An 18,491-nucleotide genomic window follows, 5' to 3' on the forward strand; every position below is an offset into this window, starting at 1 on the left:
GTAACCTCTGCCTCCTGGGTTCAAATGATTCTCATGCCTCAGCCTCCCAAGTAGCTCAGCCTCCCATGTGCTGCCATACCCAGCTAATTTTTTTGTATTTTTAGTAGAGGCGGGGGTTTCACCATATTGCTCAGGCTGGTCTTGAACTCCTGGCCTCCAGTGATCCTCCTGCCTTGGCCTCTCAAAGTGCTGGGATTATAGGTGTCAGCCACTATGCCCAGCCTATTTTTTAAATTTTTAATTGTTGTGGGTATGTCGTAGGTGTATATATATTTATGAGGTATATGAGATATTTTGATACAGGCATCATGGACATTTTTTAACATCAGAATATGCTGTCCCCTCCAGTAATGAGAACTGTGAACTTGACCCAGTGCCCTAGCTTTCCTCCCTAGCCTGGGCCTGAGTGTCCCCTTTCTCCTTGTTACTTGCTCCCCTGCCAGTCTCAAAGCCAGGATCAGCCTGGCTACCTGCTCTGGATATGAAGCTGGCCTTCTTGGGAGGAAGGGCCTGTGAAGTGTTAGAGTGACCCTTTCCCATAGGACCCTGTGTCCTGCAGCAACTGCTCAGAGCTTTTCCCTCAGCCTCTCTCTGAGGGACCTCCTCTCCCTTCAGGTGGCCCCCTGAGCAGGACCCCAGACCAGTTCTCTTCCTCAAGGCTAACATGGGATCTACCAGGAAACTTCACACATCCTTGGCCTAATAAACTGGGCTTGTGCAATCCCAACACAGCAGGCCTTCTGGCTCTGCTGTGCAAGCCGTGAGTCCTAAATCAGACTTGTCAGGCTTGCTGGGCTCCCCAGGGGAGCCAGAACTCGCCCTAATGTCTGATTTCCCTCTCGGCGGCTGGTGAGGTCCCCTAAGGGCAGATAACATATTCCAAGTTATTCCTTAAAGGGAAGCAGGTAACACCTCACCCACCCCACAAAACGAAGGTGAAGAATCCCAGTAGCTCTCTCAAAGAAATCACCAGACGTGCCTCTCCAAACATGCTTTCTCCTCTCTGGCCCCTTCATGCATCCTTGAACAGGTGAAGGGCCCAAGAGTTGTAGAGTAAGGAGACCCAGTACTTAATTTTTTAGCTATTTGCCTTGATAGCCACAACCAAAAAGATTGTTGCAGTTTCCAAAAGCACAACCTACTGGTGCCAGAGTGTATTCATCTTGTTTCTATGTTTCTTTGTTAATTTAAGCCTGATGGCTGGGAGTGGCGGCTCACACCTGTAATCCTAGCACTTTGGGAGGCCGAGGCAGGCAGATCACCTGAGCTCAGGAGTTCAAGACCAGCCTGGCCAACATAGTAAAACCCCATCTCTACTAAAAATACAAAAATTAGCCGGGGGTGGTGGCAGATGCCTATAATCCCAGCTACTGGGGAGGCTGAGGTAGGAGAATTGTTTGAACACGGGAAGTGGAGGTTGCAGTAAGCCAAGATCGCTTCAGTCTACTCCAGCCTGGGCAACAGAGCAAGACTTCATCTCGCAAAAAAAAAAAAAAAAAAAAAAAAAAGCCTGATTATGATTCTCAAGTTAGCACAACAAATGATGCCAATGCCTCCCTTCCCCTTCTCTTAGGGTGATCTGGAGCTCCCTGGTCCTAGCAGTTATTTTCTGGCTGGCCTTTGACACTGCCAAATTGGGTCAACAGCAGCTGGTGTCCTTCGGTGGGCTCATGATGTACGTTGTCCTGTTATTTCTATTTTCCAAGTACCCAACCAGAGTAAGTATCCAGCTGATCTTTTAGATTCTTTTTTTATTTTTCTCCCCATGTATAAATTGCTCAAAATACTGATTGTGAGAGAATTTAACTATTGTTCAGTACTTTTCTTACCTTGATGGGATTATTTAATGTGGCCAGGGTGCCCTATCTTCCTGAACTTTCATGATACTGTTTGTTACTATCTCATGTTCCATTCTCAGTAATTTTCCATTTACACAACCAGTGACATGTTCTCTCCCTGTCAAGTCTAATTTCTTCTCGCATACCCTCCATCAAACACACAGAGAAAACTCATGAATTTTGATCCAGATTTCCCCAGATGAAGTCTCATGCAGTTTGGGCATTTATACTCCAAAAATTTGTCCTTATACAATTTTCTTTTTAATATTGAACTCAACTCTCATCCTAGTTCTGTCCACTGGTAACCCATGAAATGGGCAAGAATTCTGACACATCAAAGCTCTCATATGTAACTCACAATGGCAAACTCTGGAAGACTTTACCATTAAAAGCTTGACCCAAGGAAAAAAAACATTAATCAGAGACCAAGTTCAGCTAATATGATCTAAGTTCTTTGCCCTGCTGAGGGGAACATCTCCATTGTCTGTGCTTCTGATGCCATAGTCCTTTTGAAGCCACTCAACCCTGCACCACCGATGAAAGCAAATGACTGTCCATTCCTACTGCACATCCTGGGCCTGCGTTAGAGTTTATTGGGCTCTTTTACAATCAAATGAGAGCCTCTTGACAGGGCAATATTTTACTTAATTCACTTACAGGTTGTCAGATCAACAAACCCTAGACACACAGAGAAATCATGTTCTGCCTTTCCATTTTCCAGACAGGGGAAATAATTATAAGTATCCAGTACTTACAGCTTGACTAGGATGGCCAGATCCTGCCTCCTTTAATGGTCCTTCTTAGACTACTGTTTCTATCGAAGTAATTTATCAGGACATAATTGTTACTTACATACTTTCCTGGACCGAAGACTTGAAACTCACTTTTAGGGAGAAGGAATGCAATCCTGAGTTTGTCTTTGTTTTTTTCTTGAGATAAAGTCTCGCTCTGTTGCCCAGGCTGGAGTGAAGTGGTGCGATCTCAGCTCACTGCAATCTTTGCCTCCTGGGTTCAAGCGATTCTCCTGCCTCAGCCTCCCGAGTAGCTGGGATTATAGGCATTCACCACCACGCCTGGCTTCTTTTTGTATTTTTAGTAGAGATGAGGTTTTGCCATGTTGGCCAGGCAGGTCTTGAACTCCTGTGCTCAGGTGATCTGCCCACTTTGGCCTCCCAAAGTGCTAGAATTACAAGTATGAGCCGCTGTGCCCGGCCTGAGTTTTTTGAGGTATGGTTCTATCAAAGGGTTCTCTGCTTATGGCAGCTTTAGCCTCCCAAAGAAGGTGGGTGACAGACCACATCTGAGAATGTGTCCAAGGAAATAGTGATCCATTAAATATTTATGCTGAGGCCTGCATTAATTTTCCTTCTAAGATATATCACTTAATCTTTCTGTATAGGTTTACTGGAGACCTGTCTTATGGGGAATCGGGCTACAGTTTCTTCTTGGGCTCTTGATTCTAAGGACTGACCCTGGATATATAGCTTTTGATTGGTTGGGCAGGCAAGTTCAGGTAAGTTTGATTCAAAAGAACATCTTGCTTTTATGGTGCTTTTAACATTGGAGGTAATCCTCAAGATGTGTCAGAAATGGGTTTATCTGTCTGCATGAGTTGTCTCATTTTTTTTTTTTTTTTTTTTTTTTTGAGACGGCGTCTTGCTCTGTCGCCCGGGCTGGAGTGCAGTGGCCGGATCTCAGCTCACTGCAAGCTCCGCCTCCCGGGTTTACGCCATTCTCCTGCCTCAGCCTCTGAGTAGCTGGGACTACAGGTGGCCGCCACCTCGCCCGGCTAGATTTTTGTATTTTTCAGTAGAGACGGGGTTTCACCTTGTTAGCCAGGATGGTCTCAAACTCCTGACCTCGTGATCCGCCCGTCTCGGCCTCCCAAAGTGCTGGGATTACAGGCTTGAGCCACCGCGCCCGGCCGAGTTGTCTCAAATTTTAATTCTGCATCAGGTTAGACAGATAGTTTTGCTTATACTGAATATGTTAGTCTGTCTGGTTTGTTAACATTACTGCTGTTCCGTACCTATATCATCACTCCCTAATTCATTGCCCACATCCTCCTCCCCAAGGACTATCATACTTCTTAGATGTTTCCACAGACAGAGAAACAGCCTTCCTTTGCATCCAGTGCTAACTAATGCCACCTACAATCTATGTATGACTCCCAACACATTGCCATGGTCAACTCATTCTGTAGCATTCTGGAGTCAGACTGAATGTCAGAAATGTCAGGAAATTTGTATACAGGAATACTTCAAAAATATGCTTCTACTACGCCATTCATTAGAGGGGGCAAAGCTGAGAACATTAACTTCCCAAGTCTATCCAACACATTTCCTGGGTCCATCCTCTCAGAGCCTAGCGTTCCTGTGCACTGTCTAATTTCCACTCATGTGGTTGGAATGAAATCTCTTTTTCTTTCTTTAACTCAGACTTTTCTGGAGTACACAGATGCTGGTGCTTCCTTTGTGTTTGGTGAGAAATACAAAGACCACTTCTTTGCATTTAAGGTAAAGTCAAACCTTTTTTCTATGTAGTCACTGCTATTTCAGTAGCTTCTCAGTCTTTGTAGATATTCAGATAGAACTTAACTGACCAAAAACCAGGTATATACCTACTGGGCTGGTCAGAGGTGTGTAATACATCACCACCCTTTTCCACTGACAATGTTATCTGAAGTTAGTGGACTGCACACATTTTACCTTGTTACTATGGCGTTAAGGGAAACATCTAGAGGAAGTTAGAAATATTCAAATACCAGGGGGTGGGGCTTGTAGCTTTATCTGCGATACTTAGGAAGAATCAAAAGGGTAATAACATCTTGGGCCTTCAGGGAAGAGAATATTATGCTCCCAGCAACAAGTAGACATGTGGCAGTGAATGGCTGATGGGTCCCGGATCAATGACAGCTCTGTATTCGGAAAGCCTCTCAGTCCCAGTCCCTGGGGCAGCCGGTCAACCACATCAACCCCTGTTTTAGAGCCATCCCCGCGCTAAACCTTTCTCATCTCTCCTTCAGCACAGCCTTTGCCTAGGCAGGACTAGAGGACAGGCCTTCTCCTAACTAAAGAAGGAACATTATTTTACAGGGGAAAGGCAGCTTGGCCCCATGGCTGGCCACAGTCAATTCCTTCTTGAGGCTCCCACAGGCCCCAGGAAGCCCATCCCCCCCTGGGAAGTCCCTGCAAAGGCTTGTCAGTGAGTCAGAAGCGTGCATTCGGGTTTTCCTCCAGCTTTTCTTGCGGTGTGTTGTTATTCATACACTTCTAAATCGTTTTCTCACCTAGAGACTCCAAATTTACCTCCAAATTACCCCAGCTTCAGTTAGGCCAACTTTTAGGCTGAGTCTTTTTTCAGCCTAAAACACCAAACCAGCAGTTTAGCGGCAGGCTGGAGAGGAGAACCGCTACGGTTTGTAAAAAGCCTGCAGTGTATACAGCGTTTCATTTAGCACCCTCCCCCAGCAGCCTCCACCCGGCAGTTTAGCTGGTTTGATATTTTAGGGCTGAGATAACTCAGCCATCTCTGAAGGGCCAAATGTTTATAGAGTGAGATAGAAATATGCTCATATCATGAAATGAATTCAGAATTGGAAAAAATAAAGTCCTAAAGAAGGAATAACTTGCTACCCAGACTACACAGGGGTTTTCAGGCCCTCCCCTCCCCTCTTCCAGGGCAGCGGCCCCTAGTCTTTCCTGCCAACACAGAATCCTCTGCTAACATTCCAGAGATGAGACTGTTTAACTCCCTCAAGCTTTCAGGAAGGCACTGCCTACCCATTAAAGCCAATAAAAAGGCTCATAGTGAGTGAGCTCTGAATACTGGCACAAAATGTCTTTTTATATATATTATTAATAGATTTTTTCTAAATTAGATCCTGTACAAATTGTCCTCGGTCATTCTGTGCCTCTGGTAGCAGCTTTCTCTGGCCAGTTAGCTGGGGAACAATGGGGAAGGGGTGCAGTAAGATGAGGCTGAGGAAAGACCCAGCCCACAGCTCTGTGTGGTCTATGCAGGGTAGAAACTGCTCTCTGTGGAAACACTGGCTACATTGAAGGCACCCAAAGAGCATCAGGAACATAGGATCTAGGAAAATACAATTTTTTTTTTTTTGAGATGGAGTCTTGCTCTGTCATGCAGGCTAGAGTGCAATGGTGCAATCTCGGCTCTGCAACTTCCGCCTCCCAGGTTCAAGCAATCTTCCTGCCTCAGCCTCCCCGGTAGCTGGGATTACATGCGTGCGCCACCACACCTGGCTAATTTTTGTATTTTTAGTAGAGACAGGGTTTCACCACGTTGTCTAGGCTGGTCTTGAACTCCTGACCTCAGGTGATCCACCTGCCTTAGCATCCCAAGGTGCTGGGATTACAGGTGTGAGCCACCGAGCCCGCCCAGAAAATGCAATGGCCTTCAACACAGAACTAAAGTAGCTTCCAAAATGCAGTCATTTTTTAGTAATTTGAAAAACTATAGGTAAAATCACTATTATCTTTTTTTTTTTTTTTTTTTTTGTTGAGACGGAGTCTCCCTCTGTCACCCAGCTGGAGTGCAGTGGCCGGATCTCAGCTCACTGCAAGCTCCGCCTCCCGGTTCACGCCATTCTCCTGCCTCAGCCTCCCGAGTAGCTGGGACTACAGGCGCCCACCACCTCGCCCGGCTAGTTTTTTTGTATTTTTTAATAGAGACGGGGTTTCACCGTGTTAGTCAGGATGGTCTCGATCTCCTGACCTCGTGATCCGCCCGTCTCGGCCTCCCAAAGTGCTGGGATTACAGGCTTGAGCCACCGCGCCCGGCCAAAATCACTATTATCTTAAAAGCTAGAAGAATGAATGTTTACTGCATAGAGGTCATGACAGATCCCTGTTGACTTCAGTAGGGGGGCACCATGTTTGACAGGCCAAAGAAAAGACCTGGAGCCAGCAAATGAGACACAGGGTTTACTGAGGGGACTCACATGCAGGGCAGTCCAGTGGCGGCAGGCTAGACAGGAGAACAGCTATCGTTTGTAAAAGGCAGTTTATATAGCATTCTCACTTAGCACCCTCCCTCAGCAACCTCCACCTCCCAACCTTCTTTTTTTTTTTTTTTGAGACGGAGTCTCCCTCTGTCACCCAGGCTGGAGTGCAGTGGCCTGATCTCGGCTCACTGCAAGCTCCGCCTCCCGGGTTCATGGCATTCTCCAGCCTCAGCTTCCCAAGTAGCTGGGACTACAGGCGCCCGCCGCCACACCCGGCTAATTTTCTGCATTTTTAGTAGAGACGGGGTTTCACCGTGTTAGCCAGGATGGTCTCGATCTCCTGACCTCGTGATCCACCCGCCTCAGCCTCCCAAAGTGCTGGGATTACAGGCGTGAGCCACCGCACCCGACCCCAACCTTCATTTAACCCAAAACCAAGGGCCTGGATCCCCTGTATGGCCTGCTTTCCACAGGATGGGCCAAGGGTTCAGATATTCCTTATAGATAAGTAATGAATCTTTGGGTTGGCCACTCCTAGTTTCCTTAGTTCAGAACTCCAAACGTACGTGCTTAGACCATAGGGTCATTCTCAGGACAAGCTGAAGTTATTGCTGTCGGGTGTGTCTGCCATCCAGTAGGAGGCACTGTGTATCAGCACCCACATGCCTTACCTGACCCCTACAGACACTCAGAATAAGGCTCTGAGGTTGCTCAAAATTTATCTTGACTTTGGTTACTCTGCTAACTAGTGGTGAAGCCCATGTCTTTTTAGCATCAGAACAACAAGACTATTTTCTGGCAGCCTTTAGTGTGTTGATCTAGTTATTACAAATCCCCCCAAACTTCATTCCTTGAGCAAAAAAAAGCCCACCATAGAAGAGAGGGGAGAAAAGTCAAGTCCTGTGACAAATTAGAATAAAAGACTGTAGATAGGGAAGTTGCCTGATTAAAGTTCAAGAGGAGTTTCCCGTATTTTTATGATGTTTCAGAGGGAGAAAAGGAGACAGAGAGGAGGCCTGCTATAAAACCTGCTGGTGCAACTGGACCCATCATTAATCCATGATTGTTTCTGTCCTCACAGATCCTGCCAATCGTGGTTTTCTTCAGCACAGTGATGTCCATGCTGTACTACCTGGGACTGATGCAGTGGATTATTAGAAAGGTACTGGGGCTGGGAGGGACTGGGTTACAGGTGTAGAGCTGATTATCTCAGACGCAAGTCCTCAAGGCCTTTTTTTTTTTTTTTTTTTTTTTTTGAGGCGGAGTCTGGCTCTGTCGCCAGGACTGGAGTGCAGTGGCCGGATCTCAGCTCACTGCAAGCTCCGCCTCCCGGGTTTACGCCATTCTCCTGCCTCAGCCTCCGGAGTAGCTGGGACTACAGGCGCCCGCCACCTCGCCCGGCTAGTTTTTGTATTTTTAGTAGAGACGGGGTTTCAGTGTGTTAGCCAGGATGGTCTCGATCTCCTGACCTCGTGATCCGCCCGTCTCGGCCTCCCAAAGTGCTGGGATTACAGGCTTGAGCCACCGCGCCCGGCCCCTCAAGGCCTTTTATGCAGGTATTTACGAAGTGCCTTTCTCTTCCTACCATTATCCACCACCACCACCTAAGTGATTAGATTCAAAAACCCCAATCCTAAATGTGTCCATAGAGGGAATTTTATCTCAGCAGCTTCTAATAGGGCTTTGATTTGCAAACCACTGGATATCTTCATGAAACTATAGCAATTACTTGTTTAGCTGAGGAATTGAGGTCAGATACTGCTGGGGGAAACGATTTGGTTCCTTCATCTTGGTTATCCACCCTGTGCTTACCTTTTTTTCTTTTTTAAGCTACTTCTTAATTATATGCTACCTTGCTTAAGGAGGTTACAAAAGTAGACACTTCTTGTTTTGGAGGTGCTCGAGAAATGGAAGCAAAAAGGAGAAACAGCTTTTCACTCCTGAGAGAGTTTCATTAGCATAAGCGTGCATGCATACACACACACACAGAGCTGAAGAGTTCATGTCCTTCCTGCTGCCCTAGCCTCTGGGAGTCCTATGTTCCTGTGTTAGATCAGAGGATGAGGAGATCTGTCAGCCAATTTGGATGCACCTCACCAAAGCACAGAGCAGTGCAGGCAGTGCTTGGGGCACAGCCACAGCCCTCCTTGATCCCAATAAATAAATCAAAATGTACAAAAAGAAAGAGAAAAGAGAGAAGAGAGAGAGGGAACCAGAATACAGGTAGCAGCAGAGTTCAGAATGACAGCAAGAACTCCAGGGCCCATAATTTTCTGTTTAAACCCCAAAACATTCAGAATTGCTACGCTCTTGTCTAAACTAAAAAGCAAGGAGAGAGAATGCAACAGGAAGTCCTCATCCACCATCTCTAGTTGAAAGGCCAGCACAAAAGTGGAACCAAAAACCATGTTCATTTCAATTAAGTAAAAAAGACCAAACCTCAAATACATCCCGCTACATTTGGGTGACCTTTGACAAAACAACTAAACTGTTCTGTTCTTTGGTTTCCTATTTAATAAAATGAGTATAATTATATAGGACCTCTCTCAAAGAGTTATTATAAGAATTAATTGCATTTTCTGGATCAAGGGCTTAACACAGTGCCTGGAATGCAGTAAAGCCTTCCATGACCATGTTAGCAATTGTCATTTATTACTTGTATACAATAGACCTATAGAAATTGATTTGTATAATGTTCAAAGTATATGCAATGACTCAGACTTACTACTCCAATAAGAGGATTTGCTTGGCCTGCTCTAGGGGCTCAATAAGTTAAACTTACCTTTGGCACCATCATTAGCCTGCTGACAATTGTTGAAGCCCTCAACATTTTACTCCAGTTTAAGGATTTTAATCCCTACTTTGAAGTTTTGGGTATACAAAAAGTTCTTTGTCAACTTTGTCCCTTTCTTCCTTTTAGGTTGGATGGATCATGCTAGTTACTACAGGATCATCTCCTATTGAATCTGTAGTTGCTTCTGGCAATATATTTGTTGGACAAGTAAGTTGTAATATCAACAAAATAAAACATCTGTTGAAATGGATCGTCTCTTTCCAAAAAGTCAAATTAGAAAATAACACAATGTTATATTAGTGTAGAGAGAAGGGTGTCAAAATAAGAAAGCCCCAGTATTGGCAATGTCCAGATTTCAGAGGGAGAAGGCAGAGCGAGAGAAAGAGAGAGAAATTCCTTTTAACAATCTGGGCATGGTATTGTGGAATTGGGTTCTTGAGAATGTTTATGAAGAGAATAGAAGGTTGTCATTTTATTAAAGCATAGACATAGAGCTTCTCATATAGATTCTCAATAAATCTGAATTTAGTGATTGTGAGGTTTCTGGTCAACTCTTCAGAGGCTGTTAGCTCTTCCACTTGAATGGATTTCACTATTTCCAAATCTCGAAGCTGCAAACATGGAACAGTCAGCCTCCCATTCTAAACTATAATGCCTGTGGCAATGGAGGAGACCAAAAAGCCTTTCCACCAACAACCATGCAACTGTGTAAACACTTGAGCGTATTCTCAACTTGTCTGAACTGGTCAATATTCTGTCTTTGCTGAGCCTGAAAAAAATGCTTTTAGGTTTTTCTCTTCTCATCAAAATTAAGCTTTTAGGCTGCAATTTTCACCTCCCTGTTCCATCACATGGAGAAATGCTCTTTTGCCTGAAGCCCATTTAAGCAAATAACTATAATGCCAAGGAGTGTCCCTCAAAATAGCAGCATTGCTAATGGGTGGATCAGTAAGAAATTGTAATAAGTCCCTCATCACTCCAGATATGCAGCTTCAGGTAGAATGGAGTCACACGCCACGAAAACCAGGTGTGAATGCTTGCCAGCACCACTGGCAAGGAAATTGAATTTGAAGCAAAAATCAAGTCACTCAGAAAAACACATAGCCCCAAATCCCAGGCTTACAACTGCTCCACGCAGGCTGAACCTTCTTGTTGGTAAGCCAACAAGAAGCATGGGCCTCTACTCTAAAGACTATGCTTACGGCCGAGCGCAGTGGCTCATGCCTGTAATCCCAGAACTTTGGGAGGCCAAGGTAGGCAGATCACCTGAGGTCGGGAGTTCGAGACCAGCCTGACCAACATGGAGAAACCCCGTCTCTACTAAAAATACAAAATTAGCTGGGCATGGTGGCGTATGCCTGTAATCCCAGCTACTCAGGAGGCTGAGCCAGGAGAATCGCTTGAACCCAGGAGGTACAGTATGCAGTGAGCCGAGATCATGCCACTGCACTCCAGCCTGGGCAACAAGAGCAAAACTGTATCAAAAAAAAAAAAAATCTATGCTTACTAGCCTGGAGCATAGTCTTTAGAGTGGGGGCCCACGCTTCCTTCCCTAGGAGTTGAAATAATTATAATTACAGTCATAAAATCTCCCAGGACAAATTAGGGCACCATCTTGAGTTGATTGCTCCTACCTGCGGGATAAGAGGGCTCATGCACAGGGTTCCTAGTTGATAGATCGAGGCACCACACATTCAATCTTATAGAACAATTAGAAATAATGAGGAGAAAATTGTAAAATTGCACACAAGCTTCTGTGATGTTCAATTTGATACTTAATATGCTAAAAGTACAGCTATTATCTATGGAGAGCCCCACGCCGCAGGCTGCCTGTCCTCCTTAATGGGTTTCAAGCCTTTCCAACTATAGTCCATCTGCTTCTTCCTCTCCACCCATCAGAGAGGGCTCTCTGACTCCCAGTTACAGAAGGGCCTGCAGCACCTGTCCTTGTTATTGCTGAGGTTGTTTGTTTGTTTGTTTTTAATGCTTGTGTCTCTATTTCCCTGATGTATCAGGAAATAGGTTTAGGGTCTGTCAAGGTGAAGTTGGAAGATTGGAAGCCACAGTGGCTTAGAAATCACCCATCTAGAAGTTCAGGCCACAGGGTAGAGTCAGTTGACCCTTAGAGAAGGGCACCAAGTCATCACAGCATCCATTCCTAGGCTGGGTGGAGGCTTTCTATGTCTAGCCTCACAAATTTTGCAAACTTTACACATGACCACATATGGAAACTGACCTAGAGTTCAAATAACTCAGAGGTCGATGGTGTGGGTTCTCAAATTTGAGCATGCATTGGAATCACCCAGAAAGCTTGTGAAAATACAGATTGCTAGCTCCCGCCCTTGGAGTTTCTAATTTAGTAAATCGAAATAATTTGCATTTCTAACGAGTTTCCAGGTGACGCTGATGAAGCTGGTCTGAGGTTCACTCTTAGAAACTCTCTGCTTTAAAGAATAAAATTATAAGTAGATTGGCACCCCTTCCCCCACCCCCGCACAGATTTAAAAAGCAACCTGGTCACCCTTCTTTGTCTCCAGACGGAGTCTCCACTGCTGGTCCGACCATATTTACCATACATCACCAAGTCTGAACTCCATGCCATCATGACCGCCGGGTTCTCTACAATTGCTGGAAGCGTCTTAGGTGCATACATTTCTTTTGGGGTAAGAATATTTTGGAATTAACTTATGAAAACGTCAACCTCTTCTTTCTTTGCTCTTGTTATTTTTTTTTCTTTTCCATTCCTGGTGGGAAAAGGAGGCCAAGAGAGTGTTTTTTTGTTTTGTTTTGCCATGGCAAAAGTTGGTCACAGTTGCTTTGGCATTTGAACATAGGGACCCCAAGGAGTTTTGGGGCTTCATATCCCTGCTGTCTAAATGTGAGTTCTATCTGCAGAATAAAAATAGAAAAATGCAATCGTATGATGAAGTTGCTTTGGTTGAAAATTTAAATCTGTTAAAAAAAAAACAAACTGTTACCTCAGTCAAGGTGATCTGGACTGGGAGTCAATGAACTATGGCCCATGGGCCAAATCCCAATTGCTCCTGTTTTTGGAAATGAATTATTGGAAAGCAACTACTTTTATTCATTTGTCTATGGCAGCTTTCGTGCTACAGAGTTGAGTCGTTGTGATCCAAAAAGCCAACAACATTTGTTCTCTGGAGCTTTACAGAAAAACTTTTCTGACCCCTGGTCTAGAGCAGTGATTCTCAAACCTTTCTGCACATTAGAATCACCTGGGAGCTTTTAATTCTCTAATGCCCAGGTCCATATCTGAGTAATTAAACCACAATTCCTTGGGATGAGACCCAGGCATCAATATTTTTTTTAAATTCCTCAGATTCTAATGTACAGCCAAGTTTGAGAGTTGGCAGTCTGTAGTATAAGGCTAGAGAATGTTATAACTGGTGCATGCACCCTGACCCATAGAGTTTACAAGCCACACAGAGGCACAATCCCCGATACTGAAACTGAATAACACAGCCCAGTCACTGTGTGACTCAGGAGGCTAGGATTTCTTACAAGATAAGTGGGCTTCATTCTAGGTCTTCATCCAGGCTTTGGAGTGCCAATTAGTAGGAAGAGACAAGAAGAAAGGGGCAAAGGACACCTGTGGAATGGGCAGCTTGAGTGGATCATCTGGGGAATGCCATCCCCACTGTAGAAATGCTGCCTCAAAAATGTTCCGGGGGGAACAGGAACAGGCAGGGAGCTGCTGATCCTGGAATTCTGAACATATGTGGAAGAGAATCCAGAAACCATGTGAGGGCGGGCGGGAAGGGGAACGAGTGGACCTGCGATAAAGAAAACAGAAGTCATGTACAAATTAAAGGGCCTCCAGATCAATGAAGATTGTGTAAAGGCACCGAGGATCTCAGGAAAGCAAAAGGAAGATGGAGAGAGGAGAATATACACATCTGCAAGTGAATCATGAGTCCCTTCTCCACTCCCCATCCCCTATCTAAAATGATGTAATGAGGCTGGGTGTGGTGGCTCATGCCTGCAATCCCAGCACTTTGAGAGAACGAGGCGGACAGATCACCTGAGGTTAGGAATTCAAGACCAGCCTGGCCAACATAGAGAAACCCCATCTCTACTAAAAAATACAAAACTTAGCTGGGTGTGGTGGTGGGCTCCTGTAATCCCAGCTACTCAAGAAGCTGAAGCAGGAGAATCACTTGACTGGGGAGGCGGAGGTTGCAGTGAGCCAAGATCGCAGCACTGCACTCCAGCCTGGATGATGGAGCAAGACTCCATCTCAAAGAAAAAAAAAAGTTGTAATGACATACATTCTTTAGGGGCTGTCTGAGCGTTCAAAAGGGCAACAGAGAGGTTGAGGAATCTTCCTTGAAAGTTTCCACAACATAGGATTCATTCTTTTCTGAAACAATCAGATTTCATTTTTATGCTTCTCCCGAGGGATGTGGTCAGTTAGCACAAATGTCTCCCTTATCCCTCAGCCTCTCAAGGCGATGCCCGCAACTTGGCTCACTGAGCGAGAGTGGCTCTTCCAGACCTCCAAAGAAACATTGTCTTCTGTCATAGAAGCAACCCCCTGCCCTGTTTCTTCCCTTGCAGAGCTCTTGGACCCTCCCTCTGAACACAAGGAAAAAGCTAACCCTGGGTTTGCCTTCTTTCTTCTGAAATTGCAGGTTCCATCCTCCCACTTGTTAACAGCCTCGGTTATGTCGGCACCTGCGTCATTGGCTGCTGCTAAACTCTTTTGGCCTGAGACAGAAAAACCTAAAATAACCCTCAAGAATGCCATGAAAATGGAAAGTGGGTAAGTGTGACACATTCACCTAATTAATGACTACCCAAGCTGGGGTGGGGGACTCCAAATTCAATGTACAGCAAAAAATCGATAACCGGAAAGCACAGTGAATTACGATATTTAAGTAAGTCCAAAGACTATTTAGACTTCACCAAAAAGAGTCTTATTTTATTTCCTTTTTTTGAGACTTGCTCAAAAAAGCCTTTTGTCAAAGTTTTACCCTGTCTCTCAAGCTGGAGTGCAGTGGTATGAACACAGCTCACTGCAGCCTCGACCTCCCAGGCTCAAGTTATCCTCCCACCTCAGCCTCTTAAGTAACTGATACTACAGGCATGAGCCACCACACTCAGCTAATTTTTTAAGTTTTTTAGAAACAGGGTCTCACTATGTTGCCCAGGCTGATCTCCAGCTCCTGGGCTCAAGGGATCCTCCTGCCTCAGCCTCCCAAAGCGCCAGGACCTGGCCAAAATCTTGTTTAATACTTGACATCAACCTCTCTAAATACCTAATGTCAATACATTTCCATATCTGTTTGTTGTAAAGATATTTCTTTGTAAATATAGCAGAGTGTTTATGGAGCCTTGGTTTAGACAGTCATAGGATGACCATTTCTGGAGGTTCCTCTTATAAGAAAGCTGGTTCCTTTTCTTTTGCTCTATGAAAAAGAAAGAAAAACAGAGTGGAAAAGACTAAGGAATTTAGGATGTTCAAGAGTATTTCCTTAAATAACAGAATTCATCAGCAACCAACATGTGTCTGAAATTCACCCTTACTTGTTGTAGATAAAGTCAACCATGAGTGAAAAAGCAAGCTGCCAAAGAATATAGCCTAATTCCACTTATAAAGTTACTCAGTGTGCAGACTTGCACAATTTTTGTATGTGTGTTTCTTTTGTTGTTGTTGTTTTTGTTTTTTTGTTTTTTTGACAGGGTCTCACTCTGTCACCCAGGCTGAGCTCAAATGATCCTCCCACCTCAGCCCCTTGAGTAGCAGGGACTACAGGCATGTACCACCACACCCAGCTAATTTTGGTACTTTTTGTAGAGACAGCATTTTGCCATGTTGCCCAGACTGGTCTCAAACTCCTGGGCTCAAGAAATTCACCTGCATTGGCCTCCCAAAATGCTGGGATTATAGGGTGTGAGCCATTGCACCTGGACACACAATATATTTTTTAGGGATACAGACATGTAGGAAAACGGTAAAGAAAGGGGATGATGAGTGAAGTTTAGGAAGACAGGTACCTCTGAGATTAGAGGGGAGGATGGGATCAAAGAAGAGTACACAGGGGGATTCAAAGTGATGATGGCACTCCATTTCTAAATGAGGTGATGGATTTACAGCCTTCCTTGAATCGTTGGTTTGTTACTGTTTTTGAATCATTAGTTTTTATAGCATTTATATTTTATAACTATTCTCTGGCAGCTACTTGTAATAAAAATCATTTTTAAACTTGTAATATTTTTATCATTTTCCAATTTTTTATTATAAATGTTCCCAAATTTAAAAAGTAATGTAAGTTACCCAGACTCTGGAGGCTAAGGTAAGAGGATCGCTTAAGCCCAGCAGTTTAAGACCAGCCCGTGCCATGTAGCATGACCCTGTCTCTTTTTTTTTTTTTTTTTTTTTTGAGACGGAGTCTCGCTCTGTGGCCCGGGCTGGAGTGCAGTGGCCGGATCTCAGCTCACTGCAAGCTCCGCCTTTCGGGTTTATGCCATTCTCGTGCCTCAGCCTCCTGAGTAGATGGGACTACAGGCGCCCGCCACCTCGCCCAGCTAGTTTTTTGTATTTTTTAGTAGAGACGGGGTTTCACAGTGTTAGCCAGGATGGTCTCGATCTCCTGACCTCGTGATCCGCCCGTCTTGGCCTCCCAAAGTGCTGGGATTGACCCCGTCTCTTAAAAAAAAAAAAAAAAAAGCCAAGCATGGTGGCACACACCTGTAGTCCCAGCTATTTGGGAGGCTGAGGAAGGAGGATCACTTGAGCCCAGGAGTTGGAGGCTCCAATGAGCTATGATCGCACCACTTTACTCCAGCCTGAGACACAGAACAAGACCCTATCTCTTTAAAAACAAGAACATACGTGGTTAAATACCCATATGCATACTTCATGAAGTCATGTGATTCAGGTGAATATTCTGAGCAAGGCAGGGGCCTGATAGTTTGTCTCTTGTCTAAGCTCTGATTCTGCTACTTCTGCACCAATGGTGTCCATCCCCTAACAACCCTTTGGTAATTCTAGAATTGCTATTTCTTGATAAAGCGATTCAGGGAATCTTCTAGAAGCTGCAACACAAGGAGCTTCCTCCTCCATCTCCCTGGTGGCCAACATTGCTGTGAATCTGATTGCCTTCCTGGCCCTGCTGTCTTTTATGAATTCAGCCCTGTCCTGGTTTGGAAACATGTTTGACTACCCACAGCTGAGTTTTGAGGTATAATCATATCACACCCCTGCCCTCTGTTTTGTTTCTGCCTATCTTTGTTTAAAAATAAAATAGGTTTGTAAACAGCCCACCCTAACAACCTAGTGGACTCTTCCATGCTGTAGAAGCTTCTCATGCATCCCCCAACTTCCCACCCACCTTTTCTCTGTCTCCTATCACCCTCCTTCCCCGCAACGACCGTCAGTCTCTCCTGGCCCCTTCCCCAAGAATCCAGCTTACTTCAAATGACCGATTTCTAGCTCTGATTCCTGATGGGTAAAAATGGGCAAGGGAAGAAGGAATTTCTGTGCCTAAAGGAGACAGAGGGATCAGAAACAGTGTTATCACCGAGGAGGCAGAACTGAAAGCAAATCACTATTCTAATCAAGTGTCTACTTTTGGTTTCTATAGCTAATCTGCTCCTACATCTTCATGCCCTTTTCCTTCATAATGGGAGTGGAATGGCAAGACAGCTTTATGGTTGCCAGACTCATAGGTTATAAGACCTTCTTCAATGAATTTGTGGCTTACGAGCACCTCTCAAAATGGATCCACTTGAGGAAAGAAGGTGGACCCAAATTTGTGAATGGTGTGCAGCAATATATATCAGTGAGTAACTATTTTAATTCCTCGGTACATTTCTTCATCACATACCTGCATTCATCTATTACTTATGCCTCTGTGCGTCAAGCACTATGCCAGGCACCTGGGATAGATCAGAGGGCAAAACAACCTAAAATCTATGGCTCATGGAGCTCATAACGCACACAGAACTTCCTAATTTTCAGTTATGCTGAATTAATCAGAGAGAGTGTGTGTGTATGAGTGTGTAGACACAGCTAATCATTGCCATTGTGATCATTTACTTTTGAGGACTGTGGACACAGACCCAGAATCACATGAGCTGGGACTGCAATCAATCAACCAAAATTTGTTGAATGCCTTTTATGTGCAATGTGCTGAGTACTGAGGCCATAGCATTCAGCAAGTCATGGGGCCCCTGCCCTCATAGTCTAGTGGCTGACAGTCTAGTGATCATAAAGACCTCTCCCTTTGAACTTAGTGGATTCTGTGAGCTCTGAGAAACCATCTAAAAGTAACATCATGCCTGGACATCCTTGAGAAAGAGTGTAGCATCATCACTGCTCTCCACGTGGATCAGGGAGAGAAAAGACTCAGAGTCTGTAATCTGAAAGCCTTGAGACAAGCACCCATAATTACGTCAGGACTTCAGGTCAATAGCCTGCAAGGAGACATTCACATCTGCCTGGCCTTTGGTGGGATGAGGACCTCAGGTGAGGTCATGTTTGTAGTTGAGTTTGCAACTTTCTCCCCTGGAGAACAGAATTGTCACTCATGGAAACTCTTAAGGAAATGGTTAACATTCCTGAGCACCCCTAGTACTCATTGAAACAATCCATTTGGATTTAATGTTCCAGGCATGTACTTGGTTTAAAAATGAAAGGGGAGGAAAAGTAGCCTGCCCAAGGTTCTGAGTCTGCTCACCCACAAACAACACTACCATCCTTCCCGGCCTCCCAAAGAACAAGCCTGCAGATTTACTCCCACATAGCACACCAGTGTAAAAGCCCACTCCTGGGGGAGCACTGATTTATATTTTACAGCTAGGGCATTTTGACCCACACCTCTGACACGAGCAGGGGCTCTGCAGATTTCCCCGTTCTCGCATGTTCATTCTT

At 44.8% G+C, this 18,491-nt stretch overlaps 1 protein-coding gene across 2 annotated transcripts in view; it reads left to right on the forward strand.

Annotated features, from left to right (window-relative positions):
* Positions 1 to 18,491, forward strand: part of SLC28A3 (solute carrier family 28 member 3) — a 61,392-nt gene that overhangs the window by 33,971 nt on the left and 8,930 nt on the right. For both annotated transcript variants that reach the window (XM_033236939.1, XM_033236940.1), the window contains exons 7-15: positions 1,574 to 1,718; positions 3,238 to 3,351; positions 4,277 to 4,354; positions 7,883 to 7,963; positions 9,722 to 9,802; positions 12,133 to 12,258; positions 14,248 to 14,378; positions 16,632 to 16,800; positions 17,203 to 17,400. In XM_033236939.1, coding sequence (XP_033092830.1) covers positions 1,574 to 1,718; positions 3,238 to 3,351; positions 4,277 to 4,354; positions 7,883 to 7,963; positions 9,722 to 9,802; positions 12,133 to 12,258; positions 14,248 to 14,378; positions 16,632 to 16,800; positions 17,203 to 17,400 — 1,123 coding nt within the window. The remainder of the gene's footprint in view (positions 1 to 1,573; positions 1,719 to 3,237; positions 3,352 to 4,276; positions 4,355 to 7,882; positions 7,964 to 9,721; positions 9,803 to 12,132; positions 12,259 to 14,247; positions 14,379 to 16,631; positions 16,801 to 17,202; positions 17,401 to 18,491) is intronic.

This window comes from Trachypithecus francoisi, unplaced genomic scaffold (genome assembly GCF_009764315.1).
Source record: "Trachypithecus francoisi isolate TF-2019V2 unplaced genomic scaffold, Tfra_2.0 Lachesis_group16, whole genome shotgun sequence".
Taxonomy (NCBI): Eukaryota; Metazoa; Chordata; class Mammalia; order Primates; family Cercopithecidae; genus Trachypithecus; species Trachypithecus francoisi.